Source organism: Cervus canadensis, chromosome 7 (genome assembly GCF_019320065.1).
Source record: "Cervus canadensis isolate Bull #8, Minnesota chromosome 7, ASM1932006v1, whole genome shotgun sequence".
NCBI lineage: Eukaryota > Metazoa > Chordata > Mammalia > Artiodactyla > Cervidae > Cervus > Cervus canadensis.
The window spans coordinates 8656098-8676014 of NC_057392.1; the positions used below are offsets into that span (position 1 = coordinate 8656098).

Sequence of the window (19917 nt, forward strand, 5' to 3'; positions counted from 1 at the left end):
TATGGGCACACTACTCTGTCCTCCAGCCTGTAGCAAGAGGCCTTCAGGACTGGGGACAGGGACACAAGGATGAGTCAGGCTCTAGAAGGTTGGGATCAAGGTCCGTGACACTGGGTTCAGTTCAGTTCAGCCACTCAGTCGTGTCCGACTCTTTGTGACCCCAATGGACTGCAGCACGCCAGGCTTCCCTGTCCCTCACCAACTCCCGGAGTTTACTCAAACTCATGTCCATCGAGTCAGTGATGCCACCCAACCATCTCATCTTATGTTGTCTCCTTCTCCTCCCACCTTCAGTCTTTCCTAGCATCAGGGTCTTTTCTAGTGAGTCAGTTCTTCGCATCAGGTGGCCAAAGTACTGGAGTTTAAACTTCAGCATCGGTTCTTCCAATGAATATTCAGGACTGATTTCCCTTAGGATAGACTGGTTGATCTCACTGCAGTCCAAGGGACTCTTAAGAGTTTTCTCCAACACCACAGTTCAAAAGCATCAATTCTTCAGCACTCAGCTTTCTTTATAATCCAACTCTCACACACATACATGACTATTGGAAAAACCATAGCTTTGACTAGATGGACCTTTGTTGGTGAAGTAACATCTGTGTTTTATAATATGCTGTCTAGTTTCACCATAGCTTTCCTTCCAACAAGCAAGCGTCTTTTAATTTCATAGCTGCAGTCACCATCTGCAGTGACTTTGGACCCTGCAAAAATGAAGTCTGCCATTGTTTCCACTGTTTTTCCATCTATTTGCCATGAAGTGATGGGACCAGATGCCATGATCTTTGTGTTTTGAATGTTGAGCTTTAAGCCAACTTTTTCACTCTCCTCTTTCACTTTCATCAAGAGGCTCTTTAGTTCTTCTTTGCTTTCTGCCATAAGGATAGTGTCATCTGAGTATCTGAGGTTATTGATATTTCTCCCAGCAATCTTGATTCCAGGTTGTGCTTCACCCAGCCTGGCATTTTGCATGGTATACTCTGCATATAAGTTATATAATTAGGGTGACAATATACAACCTTGATGTACTCCTTTCCTTATCTGAAACCAGTCTGTTGTTCCATGTCCAGTTCTGACTGTTGCTTCTTGCTCTGCATACAGATTTCTCAGGAGGCAGGTCAGGTGGTCTGGTATTCCCATCTCTTGAAGAATTTTCCACGGTTTGTTGTGATTCACACAGTCAAAGGTTTTGGCATAAAATGAAGTAGATGTTTTTCTGGAACTCTCTTGCTTTTTCAGTGATCCATCAGATGCTGGCAATTTGATCTCTGGTTCTGCTGTGTTTTCTAAATCCAGCTTGAACTTCTGGAAGTTCTTGGTTCACATACTGTTGAAGCCTGGCTTGGAGAATTTTGAGCATTACTTTGCTAGCGTGTGAGATGAGTGCAATTGTGCAGTAGTTTGAACATTGTTTGGCACTGCCTTTCTTTGGGATTGGAATGAAAACTGACCTTTTCCAGTCCTGTGGCCACTGCTGTGTTTTCCAAACTTACAGACATATTGAGTGCAGCACTTTCACAGCATCATCTTTTAGGATTTGAAATAGCTCAACTGGAATTCCATCACCTCCACTAGCTTTGTTCATAGTGATATTTCCTAAGGCCCACTTGACTTCACATTCCAGGATGTCTGGCTCTAGTTGAGTGATCACACCATCATGGTTATCTGGGTCATGAAGATCTTTTGTGTATAGTTCTTCTGTGTATTCTTGCCACCTCTTCTTAATAGCTTCTGCTTCTGTTATGTTCATACCATTTCTGTCCTTTATTGTGCCCATCTTTGCATGAAATATTCCCTTGGTATCTCTAATTTTCTTGAAGAGATCTCTAGTTTTTCCCAATCTATTGTTTTCCTCTATTTCTTTGCACTGATCACTGAGGAAGGCGTTCTTATCTCTCCTTGCTATTCTTTGGAACTCTGCATTCAGATGGGTATATCTTTCCTTTTCTCCTTTGCCTTTAGCTTCTCTTCTTTTCTCAGTTATATGTAAGGCCTCCTCAGACAACCATTTTGTCTTTTTGCATTTATTTTTCTTGGGGATGGTCTTGATCACTGCCTCCTGTACAATGTTACGAACCTCTGTCCATAGTTCTTCAGGCACTCTGTCATCAGATCTAATCCCTTGAATCTATTTGTCACTTCCACTGTATAATTGTAAGGGATCTGATTTAGGTCATACCTGAATGGTCTGGTAGTTTTCCCTACTTTCTTCAACTTAAGCCTGAATTTGGCAATAAGGAACTCACGATCTGAGCCACAGTCAGCTCCTGGTCTTGTTTTTTTGCTGACTATATAGAGCTTCTCCATCTTTGGCTGCAAAGAATATAATCAAATAATCAATCTGATTTTGATACTGACCATCTGGTGATGTACATGTAGAGTCTTGGTGTTTCCCACGACCTTGGGTCACCTCTGGATGGAAAGTTGCCTGCCTGTCGTACTCGGCACCATCAGTACAGGCCCCGTGAGAACACTCAGTGGAGCGCCCCCTGACAGACTCTGTCAGGAAAGTTGACTCCGCCAAGGCAGACACCCCCAGACACAGAGCCCACCAAAGGGCTGTGCTCTGACCTTTGTGAGTGGTCTCAAGATGGGGCGGCTGGCTCTGTCAGTCTGGGCTCACCTCTGAGCTGGCTCCAGAGCCCCACACTTGGCCTTCCACACCACGGGTGCGGTTTGGCTCTGAATGAGCAGCTTGGGGTACACACAGTTGACAGTTATCTGGTCTCCTCAGAAGCTGGGATGCCAAGCTTCCATCACTGGAGAGAGGAGAGGTGAGAAATGGAGTGACCAAGGCCTCTGAAAGCAGGGGAGAGAAGAGCAGATGGAGGGACTGGCCCATGTCTGTAGGTGTCTGTGATGACCTTTCAGCCTTCCCAGGATGTGGCTGGGATGGCAGGGCTGGGATGGGGAAAGCAGGAGGACACAGGTGACAGGGCTGGGGTAGGAGGTGTGGTGACACACCCCTTTCTTCTATTACAAGGGGGCTTCTTTTCTCAGAGTCCAGACAGTTCCTGGCAGAAGGAATGAGGGTAGGGTGAAGAGAGAGAAAGAGAAGCTCCTGAAAGTGATGGAAATGTCTGCTCACCAACAGAGGAGGGAACTCCTTGGTAGATACCCTGGGCCTATTGGATGGGCGCTGTTTTAGGTCTTAAGGCTTCTCCTGGGTGTGAGCACCCGACAGGGTGGAGGGTAGGCCTGGCCCCACTAAGTCAAGGAGGTGGCCTCACTGTCTCAGGCCCTCCACTCAGCCAGAGGGCTGACTGTCCAGCAGAGCCAAGGCCAAGGCCAGGAGCTGAAGGGATAGAGGGAGGAAGGCACGTGGGGGGCCATAGCATGGCTCCCTCAGCTTGCCCTGAAGCCAGGTCAGGACCAAAACCTCCTCAGGCTGGGAATGGACACACGCCTCCGGCCCAGCATCCAGGGAGGTCAGTGCCAGGGGCAGGACGGGGGCAGCACTAGCCCCACCCCAGGTGGCAAGGTCCCGGGACTTCTCTGTCAGCTCTCCAGCAGGATCAGGGGTCAGTCCCTGCTTTCCCAAGCCTCACCTCCAAGCTCCCCCTGTGGCAGGGGAACTGCCTCCCCCACCAACCACCTCACCATCTCCCCCTCACGCTCTAGGGCAAGCATCCTTGGCTTTCTCTCAGATTCTAGTGAGGCCAAGAGACAGGTGGTGTGTCCCTATGTTTCAGACACGGGGGAGGAGGGGAAGGAGGTGGCGCGCCGGAAATGCAGAGCGTCTGTGCAGGTGGTCATCTGCTAAGCTCCGGGCTTGAGTCCAGTGGGTGGTGGCGGGGAGGGGCATACAGAAAGAGAAGAGGAGAGGATGGAGGGGGAGCCCTGGGAGTGGCCACCTGTAAGCAGGAAAGGGGGCCACAGATGGCTGCAAAGGCTCCCGGAAGCCACAGTTACCCTAGGGCACTAGTCCTAGCTCTGAAATGCAGTCACTTCCCAGCCTCTCACTCATCAAGAATCCCAGGTTTTGAAAGCCAGTCCACATCATCTTCTAAGGTTTCCTATTGTTCTAGATATTTGGAAAACAGACTCCTTTTTAGAAGTTGCCATGCTTTTTTCTTGGCTTTTATTAGCATGTGTTAAAATCATATTATCCAAACACTACCAGAAGAACATGGTTTGTTCTGCATAAAGTGCTTAAGAAAAAAAATGCAACTTATTAAATTGGACATTCTTTTCTAGTTCATAAATTTTGGGTTACAATCAGGGCACAAAAGGAGAAACAGAATGCAGTATTAGAGAGAGCGAGAAGCTTAGTTAAGAACTTGGGTGGAGACACAAGCCCACGTTCCATTCCCCCCACTGCATCTGCATAAAGCAGCAAACAGCTTTGTTTTAATAAATACATTTTCCTTCATTCAAATCAGAAAAGTTAATTATCATAAAGCACTTTTCCTCTGACCATCTGTTTATAGCCACAGGCAAGATTTATCCACAGAGTTTAAGTGTCAAAGTGTCATTTCATTGGACTTTCAGCTTTCTAATGCTATCTGGGTTCAAGATTGTCTCAGCAATTCATTATTGGTTTATTTATATTTACCTGGTACTCAAAAATACCAACTCTATAGTGTTTTGTGTTACAAATGCCAACCAAGGATATTTTCTCAGTACTAGAAATGTCAGTGAGTGGGCCTAAATAAGGCTTTTATCCCCAGAACACTCCATTTTCTTTAAACTGGCTTCTGCACATTAGCACTCTGATGGTTGCACAAAACCCAAGTCCCTGTTGGGACAGATTTGTAAATCAGTAATGTTCTGAAAGAAAAAATACAACTTGGAAATCTCTGTGTTTGAATCTTGGGTGGTCATGTTGAGAACAGAAAAAAAAAAATGGCGTTAAATACATTTTAAAAACATTCATTTGCAATCAAACATATTTAAATCTTCCAAGGAAGGAGCAGGTTGGTGATGGAGTGGCTGCACCGCCGGCAGCTCCGTCAGGACTGGCAGGCGGGCTTGGGAGCCCATCGGGTGCACACACTCAGGGCAAGCTTCTGAGCACAGACCCTGCTTCCTGGCCACGATGCCTCTGAACTTCTTATAGCCAAGGGAAAAGGAAGGTTGGTTGTACCTTCAAACAGTCAGGAGTAATCATGTTGAGTTCACCTTGAAGCTGACCCAGAAGTAGGAGCAGGTACCAAGCTAAGGGCTGCCAAAGGGCAAAGCAGTCCTGACTGGAAAAAGCTGTCATCTTCAGTCCTCCCAAGGGGACCCCCTTCCCTTCTCTCAAACTTCAGTGCTTTGGGCTTCATGCAGGAAAAGATCTTAGCCACGTCATTTACTAAAATTTCCATCTCGCTTTACAAAAGCTCACTGGATAGCAGTCCTGAGTGACAAGTGTATAGAAGTTGCTGAGTACAGCCGAGAGAAAGCGGCTTTTCTGTTCTGCTGCTTCCTACAGATGCGTCTGCAGGACGTTCCTTAGTTTCACAGTGATATATGCTGTTTCAGGAAGCACAAGGTGATTGGACTTTGTTTCCAGGAAGTGGTGACCTACTTCAGCTGGAGCACAAGTTTCCACGACTGGATCTAAATCCTGCCATCTACGGCTACACCAGTGACGGGGCTTAGGGCAGCTGGGAGGCTCCTGGTGCCCAGCTCCTGCCAAGTGTAGTCCACCAGTCATGGCTGGGTTTCCACTATCAGTAGTTACATTTCCCTTTGATGTCTGTATTTGTCGCCTCACTCCACTCCAACCTGTCCATCTGACTTGGAAGCCTGAGAGCTTATTGAATTAGGCTGAAAAGAGGCTCTGTACCTGCTGATATTGACGGCAGTAAGATGCTAGCTTACTATTTTGCACAGCACCATATGTCATGCCTGTTACTCAGGCCAACTATAGCCAACCTTTTCTTTTTCTTTTAAATTTTTTTTCTTTTTTTTTCGTTTTTTGTTTTTTTATAAAGAAAATCTATGTAAGTTGAGGTTCAGAAATGCATATATTTTTTACTTACAAATATTTATCTGACCAAAATTCAACATAACCTTTATGGAACACTTAACAATTGTTTTGTTTTTAAAATAACATTTCATTCAAACTGTATATAATTCAGTAAATTTTTTTTTTTTTTTATACAGCAAGCAATGCTTAAACCCTGGAAAATCTGTAGAAAAGAGATTTTCACACAAAATAAGAAAAGAAAACTCTGAGGTATCCCTCACACACACACATATTCATTCATTCTTACCTTCGTCCACACATGCGTGCTCACACACACAGACACACACATCCATTCTCACTCACAAAGTGGCTGCAGCATAGGCAAAAAACTGTAGGTCCAAAGGAAAATAATTGATTGTTCTAATAAAGAGTCCAGGTAGCTCAGAAAGAAACAAAACAAAACACAATAGTCCTCTGAGAAAATTACTACCTCAAAAAAAAATGTTCTCAAGATGAATTTGAGATCTAAGCCTACCAAATTGCTTTTGCAAAACAGCTCCCTGCAGTCCAAGGTGACTTGTGCAAATAGAAGGAATCAAATGAGGCTAGTTCCTGTACTTCCTTTAACAAGGATGTGGGATGCCCGCAGGTGCCCCGGGTGTTCTCATCACGCCAGGTACTGCTGCAGCGCTGTCTTTGCCCTGGAATCACAGAGTTTCTGTTAGCCATCATCTCAGAAGTGTAATCAAGGCTCAAAGATGGCAGCTGGGAAAGTAAAAAAATAGGTTCCCCCAAGGGAACTGGGGTGAGCCCAGCGGAATGCCTACTATATAAGGGACAAAGATCTGTGGTCAGCACACACAGCAAACTCATGCTGGCTACATCCCCTTCCTGTGGTCCTGCGTCTTGTCCTTACAGCTGCTGCAACTCAGACATTCTATAGTTCTCCTTTATCAAACCTGACCCAGGCAGGGGTGAGGAGGTGCTGATTAGAAAGTGCGTGGGAGGGGCCAAGAGCTCAGGGGATGAGGCTGTCGCATGGCTCAAAACTGAAGTAGGGAGGTTATGATTTTATCCTGTCCACGACACTGACTGATGTGGGTTGTTATGGTGATTGGGGAAGGTAGTTAGTTGAAGAGGAAACTCTGTAACGTAGGCCATGCCTTAACCTGTCCTGATCCTTGCAGAAGTGCCTTCCTTTGAGCTGGCACTGAGAAGGCCTCCTTTACTCTCCCATCATGCACTTGGTCAAGGCTGCAACTGTGGAAGGTTTTAGCAATGGTCTCTTTCCCCTTCAAAGTTATGGGAAGAAAAGGCTAAGATTTTCTGTTACTATTAGCTGTATACCAAAGCAGACACGGCATGCAATAAGCGGGACTCAAGCAGTTTCTTTGGTTTAGTAATGGATACAATCCATAGTCTTAAAAGAGGTCAGCTCAGGGATACTCCTGTAATTATTTAAGACTCTATAAAGATGACTGTTGCAAGCAGTCCAATCCATTAGAATAGAAAGCTCCACAGAAACCGTTCCAGGTTATAAGCGAGTTGGGTTCTATGAGGTCGTTTTCGTAGGAAACAGTTTCTGAATAATGCCACAGGCTACTTCTCATTGGCCATAACTTCACAAACCGAGGCCCTCTGAGCCTGGGGTGGACAGATCTAGTTGGCAATAGCTGCACATCTGTTAAGTGTCTGAAAGTCTAAAGGTCACACAGCCTTGAAGACAGAAAGGACCTTAGAGATGTTGCTGTTAGGTCATAGACTGTGCCATGGTGGGAATGTCTACGTGAGGGTCTTGATCAAAATTCTGCATTACTCTTTAAAACTACCAAATCAGACTCCTTGTGGATCTTTCTAAGGGTTTGGCTATGTTTGATTATATTGGACCTCAGAGACTATGCCCTCATGATCTTTCTGCTACCTATTACTATCTAAGGAGTCTTTCCAATGGATGGCTTTAAGGCAAGGTCACCTTTCCTTAAATGGACTGAGGTAGAGTAGCTTGGACCTTGATTCTTTTCATGGGGTTTAAGAAATGTTGACAACGTATGCGCCACGCAGATTTTGGGCAACAATACTAGATTGGTCTAAGTAATGTTAGGCCAGAGCTTAAACCTACCCCACTTCATACTGGTGAGGTCTCTTTTCAGGTCGTTCCAGAGAGGGTTTTAAGCAGAACTATTTTAATTTCTGAACAAACACAAGAAAAAACCCTGGGAACAGCCTGGCTCTTGGCCAGAAGAGATGGGCTGACAGAGTCTGTTACTGCTGCTGTGGAGGCAGAGGTTCCCGCTCTCAAGGTGGAGCTCAAATCCCGCCTTCAGCATGCGCCGCCCTGACTTCAATGTGCCTTCGATGGCACACTCGTCTGAGCAGCAGCCTGGGGATCTGTCTTCTTTAACCCCCTGGAGAGCAAGCTTCAGGGAGGCAGGAGCCTGGCTCTGTGTGCTCCATCTGGCCCAGCCGTTTACTCGAGGAGCCGTTACACAAGTGCCTCTTCCCTTCCCTGGAGCAGATGAGCAAGCTGACATCCGTGACACAGTTTGGTGTGTTCTCTCGGCGCTACGGGAGCACAGAGGGGTCCCTAGCAAAGTCTGGGGGCCAGGGTGGAGAATGGATCCAGCAAGACTTTTCCACAGAGGTGACAACCTGATTTGAAGGACGGATGGTCACTGTCCAGGCATTCTCTGCCTTTGCTTTCAGGACACCTATGTGCGCAGGTCTCTGCCTCTTCCAGTGGTTGTTCTTTCTGACCTTTTGCTGTTTTTCATTGTCTTCTAAGTGCTGGGGTGGAGGTGGGGTATTCCAGTCCATTGTCCTTAGCCCTTCTGTCTTCTCTCCTCTTGTTTATTCTCCCTAGGTGATTCAGGCAGCTCCATGGTAGATATACCATCCCAATTCATATCTTCAGCCCCTCTCCTCTGAGTCCCATGGACAGCTAATAGCATCCAAAAGCTGTCACACCAAATGACAACTCTTGATTCTCCAAGACTTGATTATCCTTCTCTTCTGTTCTTCTTGGCATCTTGGCAAATGATCATCTTGGTAGACCTCTATTCAGTTGCTCAGGCTAAAACTCTAGGCATTTTTCCTTTCCTCTCTTTAACATCCTACATCAAATCCATGAGCAAATCTGTTGGCTCTGCCTTTATATTAAATCTTGAATCCAACCACTTCTCAATACTCCCACCACTACCCCTCTCCCTTCTCACCTAACACAGCTGCAACAGCCTTGACTGGTCTCCCTGCTTCCATTCCTGCTCTACTGCGAACCATTCTCCACAGAGTTACCAGAACCAGCTTCTAAAAATTCACATCAGATACTGTCTCTTCCATTCAAAACCCTCCATGACCTCCTATTAAACTCTGCATAAAAGCCAAAGTTCACACTACAGCCTACAAGGCTCTTACTGCCTCCCTGCATCCACTTCCTCTCACTCTCCCGCCCATTTATTTTTCCCCAGTCCCACTGGTCTTCTTGCTGTTTCTTGAATGCTCAAGCTTATTCCTGCCTCAGGACCTTGAACCCACTGTCCCCTAGTCTGGAATACTATTCTTCTAAACATCTGCTGGACAGACCCTCTTATTTCACCCAGGTCTTAGATCAAATGTCACATCCTTAGAGAGGCTTTTACTGACTAATCTATATGACAAGAAACTTTCTTACTTTCCATCCCCTCATCTTGGTTATACCTTCAGTACCTCTCATTATCTGTGATCACATTACATATTCACTTGCTTACTGTCTGTCTTCTGTACTAGAACGTAAGTTCCATGAGGGCAAGGCCTTCATCAATTTTATTCACCCTTGTATCTTTGAGGGCTGAAGCAATGCCTGGCAGAGGTCAGTATTAAAAAAAACAGTACTTGTTGAAATGGGAAGTCAGAGGAGGGAGGACTGGGATGGCAAATCTGGTGGAACAGAATGTGTAAACACATGAAGATGTGATCCTCTAAGAGGGCACGTGTGACTGGAGCACAGAGTAGACATGGGGACAGGGGAGCATGAGGAAGGCAGGGCCAGACCACGGAGCACTCTGAGACCTGCTCAAGAGTCTGCAGGATGAAAGTGAGCTGGAAAGTGAAGGCTGTATTATAAGAAGTGTTCACAGCCAGGAAAAACATTCTTGGCTATCTAAAGGTTAGAGGGGTCTCAGACTGTGACTCTCACCTCCTCTAGTAAATGGTGAGCTCACTAAGGACAGGGACTCCCTAATGGTCACAGCTGCACCTCCAGCAGCCAGGCTGGGCTGGCACAAGGCAGGCACTTAGTGAGGTTCTGAGCTAATGAATGCTTTTATAACTAGCCCTCATTTCTGCTCTCCAAAAAACCACATGCATTTCTATTCTAAGGATCAAGAGACTGAAAGGGAATGGCCTCAGGATCCTTTCCAGATTCCCATTACGGTGGCCCAGGCTCACATTCATTCATAGTGAGATGAAAATCTTTAATAATCTGCCAATTATTGGTTTATCTCTTACTCAGATGTCACACAGTTGGCTCACAGATTACTAAAAAGGGAAGCCAAGAATCTAAAAGACTTTTGAGTTTGATCCTGTGGCTTACTAAGCAATTTAAACTTTTTTATCAAAGAATTCAACATACCTCAAAGCAAGGACCTTTAACTTTGATACTCACTTGTCACAAAGGTTTGAATCTGATGACTGACTCAGTTTGTGTAGAATATCTACGATGCCCATGTCTCGTAATTTATCCTGGCGTTCTTGTGAGCCTGAGAGATGAAAGCTAGCAGGTTACTGGGAACATTACCCAGGCCATTGCTCTTTTTAATGTACAGCCAACAGTCTGGAGCCTTACCAGTATTCTTGCCCCCTCCATCCCCCTCAAACTGGCTCCCCCCAGTGTAACCCAATCTCCTCGTGCTGGGATTCTCCAACAGTGTTCTAACTGGTCAACTGGCCTCTTGGACCCTCCTCCCTGGGTTCTGCTGCTGGATCAGTTTCTCCACAGACCACAGGGTCAAGGTCAGAGTCTTCAGCTGGGCACAAGGCCCTGTCATCAGGCCTCATCTTCATCACTTTTTTTCTGGACAGACTTAGCCAGGCTCTTCCTACTTCAAACCAGTCTCGTTTCCCACCCCTCTCTATTCCCTCCCACTCTCCTCTGATTTCCCAGCACTTCCTGCTGCCTCTCAGACCATGGCAGCTCCAACTCCACACTGCTTTGTCCTGTCTTCCAACTAGATTAGGACCTCCTTGAGGGCAGCTTGTTTCCCTGGCACCTGGGCTGGCATGTGGTCTGTTGGCCTGCACACTGAATCCAGCTCCTCTTTCTGCTTTGTTCTGGACCCACTGCAAAGTGTAATTCCTCCAGATTCTCTCCTCACTGAGGAGCCCACAGTGACTCTCATGCACTGACCTCCCTGAGACTCGGTGAACCAGAATCTCCAGGGGTGGTGCCCAGAAACCTGCATTTCACCAAGTCCCTCAGGTGATGCTCATGCAGCCAATCCAACACAGGCCCACTGCACTCCTCGCTACCTTGGCTGTTCATTGGAATCACATGGGGAATTTTAAAAACCCACTTATGCCTGGAGCCCACTCCCAGAGATTCTGATTTAATTGGCTGATGCAAAAATCTCTGGGTGATTCTGATGCACAGTCAAGGCAGAGTGCTATAGAGGCTTCCTCACACACTGGTCGCCTCACCAGGCACAGTATAGTTCTCCCTTCTCACCAGCCACCCTCTTCTCCATTAAGCTTACCTGCATGTGGTCCTTCGATGTGCTTCCCCTGCACACAGTGAAGGGTCAACCCTCCCGCCCACTCTCACCTCTCATCTTCTTCAAGTGCATCTCACCATCCTCCTCCTCAGCTGTCTCAAGGGCAAGGGCTGTCACTTCTCTAGGGTCTCCTCCAATCCCCACGCTCAGTACTCTGGAACAGTGCTGACTCCAAGGTGGGGGCTCAATGTTAGCTAAGCCAGCAGATTCTCATTCATACCTAGGAGACTTTGTTGGGTGCTTAGGGCCCAATGAGTGGTGCCTCTACCCAGGATTTTGGAGCAGCTGATGCTGTCCCTGTTTGACACCTTCCTCTCCATAATTTTTTTCAGAACAAATCTCACCAATCTCTTACCTTCCTCTTCATTCCATACGAGGTTTGATATACAAAACATAGCGGCAAGCTGCAATTTGACATGTGAATGACCCTATTTGATGCAGAAACAGAAAAAAAAAAAAAAGGAGGTACTCTCATTTGAGGTAATTTTTTGTGTCATACCACAGGCTATTCCAATAGCCTAAAAGTCTGAAGCAGGGGCCTCAAATCCAAATGTCTTGAGGGGTACAAAGTTAGTGCTAATGGGTGAACAGGTTGGGCTAAAGACAACAGAGAGTGGTGGGAAATCTGGTACACCAGGGAGTGAAGGCTTGCCAGGACTCCACACTCAAATTTTAGAGACCCTCTGGCTGGCCAAACAAAACACCTCAAGGGCCACAGGTGCAGTCTGCAAAACTCAACCCATACACACAGGAACACTGGCCTAGGACAAGTCTATGCTTTTGACTATTCTCTGTCTACATCAGGAAGCGTTCAGGGAAAATAAACTAGATGGATGTGCACCTAATATTTATCCCTTTGGCTACTGATTATCTGATTCAAATTGCTCCTGTTTCTCTAGGAACAGCATAAAAAACTTGACTGAGTTTCTACTATTCTTAAGGAGGCTCCTTATTCTTCTAAAACACACTCTCATTTATTTCTCTTCATGTACTGAAAGTACAACCATTTTTGCTGAAGTTATTATTTATCCACATAGGGTGCTTTTTCTTAAATGAAAGAGGACCCTAAACATCTTTACAGATGATTTTTTGGCTGCACCATGTGGCATGTGGGATGTTAGTTCCCTGGCCGGAGGTCAAATCTGCACCCTACAGTGGACACATGGAGTCCTTCCCTGGACTGCCAGGGAAGTTCATACAGATGATTTTTCAATTGGCCAATTAAAAAAATAAAGTTCTCACTACATTTAAATAACTCATGCATATCTGGGAAATACCATGACACAATATATGCTCAACAGTTTCTTGAAGGCCGGGACAGACTCTTCTTGCCATGTAAAACTGTATCTGAACTAAGCAGAGACGAAGGACGTGGTTCCCTTCATCAGAATTCTATGGCTGGTGATTCTTTTTCCCTCCTACCTGCCAAGGCTTTTACAGAGCTGTCCAGTTTAGGCTCCATTAAGACAAAACAGAACAAAATGCATCATCTACTCCCAGCATCAGGCCATGAATGAATATTTGTTGAATAAACAAACTTATTTATATTGCAACACTAAGTATTACATCCAGCATTCACTCAGTGAATTTTTTTTGAGAAAACAAATTGCTTGATAGAGAAAACTGAAGGGTGAAGTTTTCACTAATTTTAAGTGAAACATACAGAAAAGATCTCTTTAAAGGAGGCAATACTTTTGCAGAGGAAGAATAAAAAATAGGAAGGTGCCAGGTATACAAAGATCAAGAGGTGCCAAGAAGAAGGGAAAGTTCCTGAAAGGGTTTGCAGTAAGAAGAAATTGTAAAGCTGTGCATATTGAGAAGGAAAAGCAGAGTAAAATGTGGAGAAGCAGACATGGCTAACTTTGGGTCCCTGTAGGCCAGAGTAAGGATGGATTTCACTGAGTTGACAGGAAGCCCCGAAGGATTTAAGCAGTGGAGGGCACCACATCTGATTTACATTTTTAGAAGATCATCCAGGCTGAAGGGATTGGAATGATAGTGCAGAGGTGTCTAGGAGGCTATTATGGTCAATAGGGCACGAGAGGCTATGGCCTGAACTAGGGTGAGGGTTGTGGTGACAGAAAAAAGTCAATAGCATACAGATTGGTCTTGGGGAAGGGTAACAGGACCTACTGACAAACAGGATTAATGGGGTGAAGGAGCTGGAGAAATCAAGATTGACTCCTAGATGTGAGCAACAGCATAGATGGCAGAGCCACTATACTGAGACAGAAAAGGTCAGGATGGGGAAATTCAGGTTTAGGGGAGATACTTAAGAACTGATTTTTAAGCATCAATGTCAAGAGGCCTCAGACAGCCACATGGAGATGTGGAGGAGGCAGGAGGATATGTGAGTTTGGAGCTCCGAAGAGAGGTCTAGGCTAGAGGTGTACCCCCCATGTGGCCCTTGGATCTTGCTCCCCTCATGAAGAAAAGAACCAGCATTTGTAAAACTGTAGACACCATCAGAGTAGCTTCTTGTCAGGGCTTTTGAAGGCCATGCTGTTGTGTTTTGCATTGCTTGGTATCAATGTAAATACTGTAATGACTACAACACTATAATGACAGTGTAAAAACTATAACGTAAAAACTATAATGACTAGCCTATCAGAACTGACTACTGAACTGGGGCCCAGAAACCAAACAAAGAATAGAGATGACAGTAAAAGCCATGGGAGTGGATGAAGTTCCCTAAACCAGTGGTTCTCAACTCTGGTTAAACGTAAGAACTACTTGGGGGACTTTAAAAAAACACTGATGCCCAGGCTACACCCCAGAACTATTAAATCAGAATCTCGTGAGGAAAGAGGCAAAACAACAGTCTTTGCAAGCTCCCTCCACCATGCAACAGAGGTACTGAACCGCCAATCTCAGGACCATATGAGGAAGAGAAGAGAAGAGGGTCCAGGGTTAAGAAGGGAGGCATAATGTCATGGAAGCCAGGGGAAAAGAAGGTTTCCAGGAGGAGGAAACAGCCAGCTGAGTTGAAATCTGCTGTGAGTGAGCTAAGATGAGGAAAGAAAACTAGCGTTGGACTTGGCATCATGGAGTCAGTGGTGACGTTAACCAGAACAGCTTGAGTTGAGCAATGGGGGTGGAGGCCAGAGGAAGAGGACTAGAGAGTGAATTTAGAGGTGAGGAAGGAGGGAGCACATTCAGAAGATGCTCTTGAGAAGTCTGGCTCTGAACAGCAGCAGAGAGACAGGTGTCCTTGATGGGCGTGGGAAGTCCAGAGAAACCTTTACGGCGATCCTACGTGGATCTGGTATTGGAAAGGTGGTGGAGTCCCTGGTTGAAGTTGTACTTCTCCATCAAACACTTACCAAGCATAAAGGCTAGGCACTGTACAAGGTGATAGATATACAACTGTACACAGAACTGACACAATCCTTGCCCTCGTGAAGCTTATGCTCAGTAGGTTCACTAACAAACAACTGTAAGGGGTGATAATTGAGCTACATGCTCTGAAGGGAACAGAATGCAGTAACAAAGAATAACCTGTGCAGACAAGAGTCCAGGAGGAAGTGTCAGCTGAACTAAGATCCAACAGGTGAGAAGGCACCCCATGAAGGAATGGGGAGAAGAATGCTCCAGGCGGAGGGGCGGGCATGTGTGATGGGGCAGTCCTGAGGCAGGAAAGAACATGCATGGCCTCTCTGAAGAACAAAAAGAGGCCACACTAGTGAACAAAGGTATGAGGGGAAAGAAAGGAGCTGGGGGCACAGATGAGCCAGGTCATGTAGGTCTTCACAGACAGCAAAAGGTGGGGGGAGGATGGATTTTATTCAAGGTGCAATAGGGAACCACTGAAGGACTTTGGCTTCTATTTCCTTCATAAAACAAAAGGTGAAGTCACCCCCAGGAGTGATGAGGGAGAGAGGAGGTGAGGTCAAAAGAATGAGAAGGTCTAAGAGCCCATTCTTGTGGAGAATGGAGGCCCCAGCGTGCTGGAGAAGCAGAGGGGGACACCAAGCAGTGCAGAGTGCACACGTAGGTGTGAATTTAACAAGAAACCAGTCCGTCTGGTTTTGTGCCTTTCTGTATGGTTGTTAACTCTGCCAGGCAGGCAAAGAGAAGACAGGTTCATCCACAGTTAGGGTTTCTCTAGGGGACACTGACAGAATAAAGAGAGGAAGCATGTCTAACTTCCAGATTTTGGCAAGGGGCAGTTTCTGGTGATGACAAGATCCCGGGTAAGGCTTTGGCAGTACATAGCTGAGGTGTCTACAAGTAGGTAGCAGATTATAATTGAAAGCAAACTGGTCAAAGAACAAGAGCCAGAGGTACCAGAAACTAGAGGGTTCATCTGCACAGGATTGAAGCTTTGAGATGGAAGACAGGATTAGGGGCACTGAGAGAAGGCCAAGGGCCCAAGTTCTTCACTGTGTAAGAAGGGTGCAATCAGATGACAGGGTGAAAAAAGGGGTGACGAGTGGGAACCCTGCCCAGTGGTGCAAGCCTCAAGGGCTTGATGGTGTTTCATTTTTCAGGATGGAAGAGGATTTCTGGAATTGGTTACAGAGGAGTATGTTCTTTGTTTAATTTCTGCACAATTTGTTTTGAGCTAGCAGCACTACCCATCCTCACCTTCTAATGTGCAGCTAGTTTAGAGTCATGCAAGGGACAAAGGCCTACCATATAATACTTAATTTTCTGTAGGATGTCATCATTGGTCATAATAAGTTCTTTTGCCGTTGTCCCATCTGCTATGTTGGCTAAGATGCACAGTGTCTGGAAAAGAACAAAGGGCGGGAGGTCAGGAAAGTTCTGAAGTCCCCAGACTCAAGCTCTTTCAAGAACCTGGGCAATTTCCCACCTGCAGTACACGTTCCTGATAATCACACGTTCCCCTCTAAATGCCCTGATTTCTCATCCCCTAAAGACACTGCCCAAAAAAGTAACCACACCTAAGAAAAGTCTGCCTTAGGTAGATGAGAACCCAAATGTTTCAGAGGCTTCTTTCTGGGCATAAGCCATCACTGTTAGGCAAAGGCAGCCATGGTAATGTTATCACATAAATCAAAGGGAAAATGTAATTGATTATTATTTTCTTGAAAATTTCATTTTTTAAGAGGCACTCTTAGGGTACTAACCCACAAGGTTTCTTCAAAGCGGCAGTCTCTTGGGTAGAAGCTTTGTAAGTGTTATAACTCCCTCTACCCCTCCTTTCAGATGCCACTTGTTTCCAAGCCCATGACCTTCTGGATAAAGGCCTGACCCTGTCCACTAGCCTCATGAGATGAGGACCTCTTGACTTTTTGGAATCCTACCGGAGGAACAGAAAGGGAAGCAAAGTGTGAGCAGGAGCGGGTTGGCCTAACGTGGAGGGTGGAGGGGGCCTGTGCCAGCTGGCACTCTTGAGGACACTGCCCACCCTGGTACTGGAAGAAGGGCCTGCTCTTGTCAGCTGTTACAGCCTCACAGCCAGACCAGCAGGTGGCAGGGATTAAGGTAAAGGTGGTACTGAGCCAGTGCCAGCCCCAGCAATTCCACAAACACTGGCTGAGCACCTGTAATGTGCCTGAACTCGGCCCACTCCACTGGGCAACAGGCTGACTTAGGAACAGGACACAGCCCCAACTCCAAAGGCAAACACACGGTTACATTTCACTGTGGTGCAACTGAGGTGAAAACAGGACTGAGAAAGCACTAAGTCTATCTGTGATGACACGAGGGCAGGGGAGGGCCGGGGAAGGAAGCGACGCCAAGTCCATGAGCACAGTAAGGAATCACTCAGAGAAAAGTGACCAGATGTGGGGATGGGGTCTGAATTCAGATATATTTTCTCCAATTTTAACCTTTTTCTTTGCTAGACTTTAGTTAGTTAAGCTTACAGGTTATAGCTAATTGAGGAGGATGTTTTCTTCCTATGGCCCAAACCCTCAGATATCTTAAAGGGTATATGGTCTTATTTTTCCTGGGTTAACAACACCACAGTGATTAGATTGTTAAGGAGTGAGGACTGAGGTTGTCCCTAGGATACAGCAAACAGAAAACGGACCATTTATGATCCAAGGCCCTGGGGGACTCTTATTCCAGGGTGCTTAGATCATAGTGAGGAGACTCTGATATGGCCCACAAGTAGGAGAGAGATGACCTGAGGAAGATGTCAGATTTCAGTGACCTGGTACATGGTGAGCCTGTCAGAAGTCTTGACATGCACAACACCCTTGAATTTTTCAGGACTGAGGAGACAGCAAAGGGGAAAAACAGGACTGGACTCTGTGGACAAGAATTTAGACTCACCTAGGGAAGAACTACCTCTCTCTTACCTACTAGGACAAGGGATAAAAGGGAGGATTTCAGGAAACAGCCCTCAGAATAGACTAGGCCAGCAAGACAGGCAAGTGATTCCCCTTCTTGCAGGTTAGAATACACCCACGCATCCTCAGGCTGGTCCAGCATGGCAGAGTGAGCTATAGTTCTGCTCTCAAGCCCACACACTCCTACTGTGAGTATTCTGATGGAGACAAGACACCAAATCTTAAAGAGAACTAATTAGTTCTTGGGCCAAGCCAATTTAATACATAAGCTAGGGAGCAGAGATAAAAGCAACACACACAAACATACATGTTTTCATGTGAACAACTGGAAATCAATGATACAGAGTAATAATTGGCAAATTATGGCCTGTGGGCTGAATACAACCCAACCCAATACCTGTTTTGGTAAATAAAGTTTTACTGGAAGACAGCCACATCTACTTGCTTACATATTGTTTATGCCTGATTCCAGGTTACAACACCGCAGTTAAGAAGTTGCTACAGACGAGATTGGGCGTGTTCAGGGTGGTATGGCCGTAGACTAAGCCTACAGCAGCCGGTATTCCCAGGCGGTCTCCCACCCAAGTACTAACCAGGCCCAACCCTGCTTAGCTTCCGAGATCAGAAGTTGCTACAGAGACTGTATAGCCTGCAAACTTAAAATATTTACCTTGCCCTTTGCAGAAACAGTGTGCTAAACCCCTGAAATGGATAATGCAGTTTTAGTATGATGCTGAATAGAAGTGGTTAGAATGGAACATATTTTGTATTCCTGTTTTAAGGACAGATAGATATGTTCACTATCATGATCACAGTGATTGTTTCATGGCAGAGACATATGTCAACTTATCACATTGTATGCTTTAAATATATGTACCTTATTATATATCAATATACACTGGAAGGACTGATGCTGAAGCTGAAACTCCAATACTTTGGCCACCTCATGCGAAGAGCTGACTCATTGGAAAAGACCCTGATGCTGGGACGGATCGGGGGCAGGAGGAGAAGGGGACGACAGGGAGTGAGATGGCTGGATGGCATCACCGACTCGATGGACATGAGTCTGAGTAAACTCCGGGAGTTGGTGATGGACAGGAGGCCTGGCATGCTGTGATTCATGGGGTTGCAAAGAGTTGGACATGACTGAGCTACTGAACTGATACCTCAATAAAATAGAAAAAGAGAATGTATCTTTGATTCTTTTGAGAAGAATTAAACTTCTAGCTAAAAAGCAGACAGTTTAAGCCTCCCCATAGTCACCCACACTTCCCATTACCCAAACCTGTGTGAGTGGGTATCACTGGATTCTGCCGAAACACCTTATTGTTGTTGGTCTTTTCTTTTACCCCCATCTGAATCTTGCCTCACCTTTCTACCTTGCTTAGCTTTTCAAGTTAGTGAAATTCTATCTAGGTGAACTGTCTTTATAGACAAATTTCTATGCTCTCCATGTAGAATAGTTTATTTTGAACACTGTGTCTTCTTTATTGTGTTCTAGAAACAAATCTCATCTACCCTAACTTTAGTGATGCCTACAAGATCATAGTTTTTCTGTGTTCAATTTTTGTTCATCAAAAAACATAGTTGTTCATTACTGAATTTGAATAAGAATCACCAAAAATGTCTGTGTAAAATCACTTTGTCAAATCTATCACCTTTTTTGCTCACAAATTCCAACAAGGCTCCCAGGTCCTACTACTCTTGCCTCCTGGACTGCTCTTCTGAAGCCTGGTGACTTGCTTTAACTCGGGAACACAGAGGGTAAGGAAGTAGGCCCTGCAGTCAGACTTTGGGTCCAACTCTCCGCAGACGACCTTGGGCAAGTTTCTCCCACACGTGTAAGTGTACAGCTCAATGAACTGTGAAACGACCATGCCCACAGAGCCAACATTTAAGTCAGAAAGTTGAACACTACCATTATCTCAGATCTTGTGTTAAAAATATGTGTGCAGGTGACTTTTTCTTATATGACAAAATGTCATATATACTATGTTAAAATTCTTGTAATAAACTG

The 19917-nt window shown here is 45.6% G+C and overlaps 1 protein-coding gene across 7 annotated transcripts in view; it reads right to left on the reverse strand.

The window, feature by feature from the left end:
• Nucleotides 1–4061: 4061 nt before the first annotated feature.
• ARMC8 (armadillo repeat containing 8) overlaps nucleotides 4062–19917 on the reverse strand; it is a 103772-nt gene continuing 87916 nt past the window's right edge. For 4 of the 7 annotated variants that reach the window (XM_043474304.1, XM_043474306.1, XM_043474300.1 and 1 more), the window contains 2 exons: nucleotides 16273–16368; nucleotides 10533–12065 (listed from right to left, as the gene is read on the reverse strand). In XM_043474304.1, the coding sequence (XP_043330239.1) occupies nucleotides 11832–12065; nucleotides 16273–16368 (330 nt within the window). In that variant the 3' untranslated portion in view covers nucleotides 10533–11831. Of the gene's footprint in view, nucleotides 6595–10532; nucleotides 12066–16272; nucleotides 16369–19917 lie in introns of those variants that run through there. The other 3 variants (XM_043474307.1, XM_043474301.1, XM_043474303.1) reach the window with 2 other exon arrangements.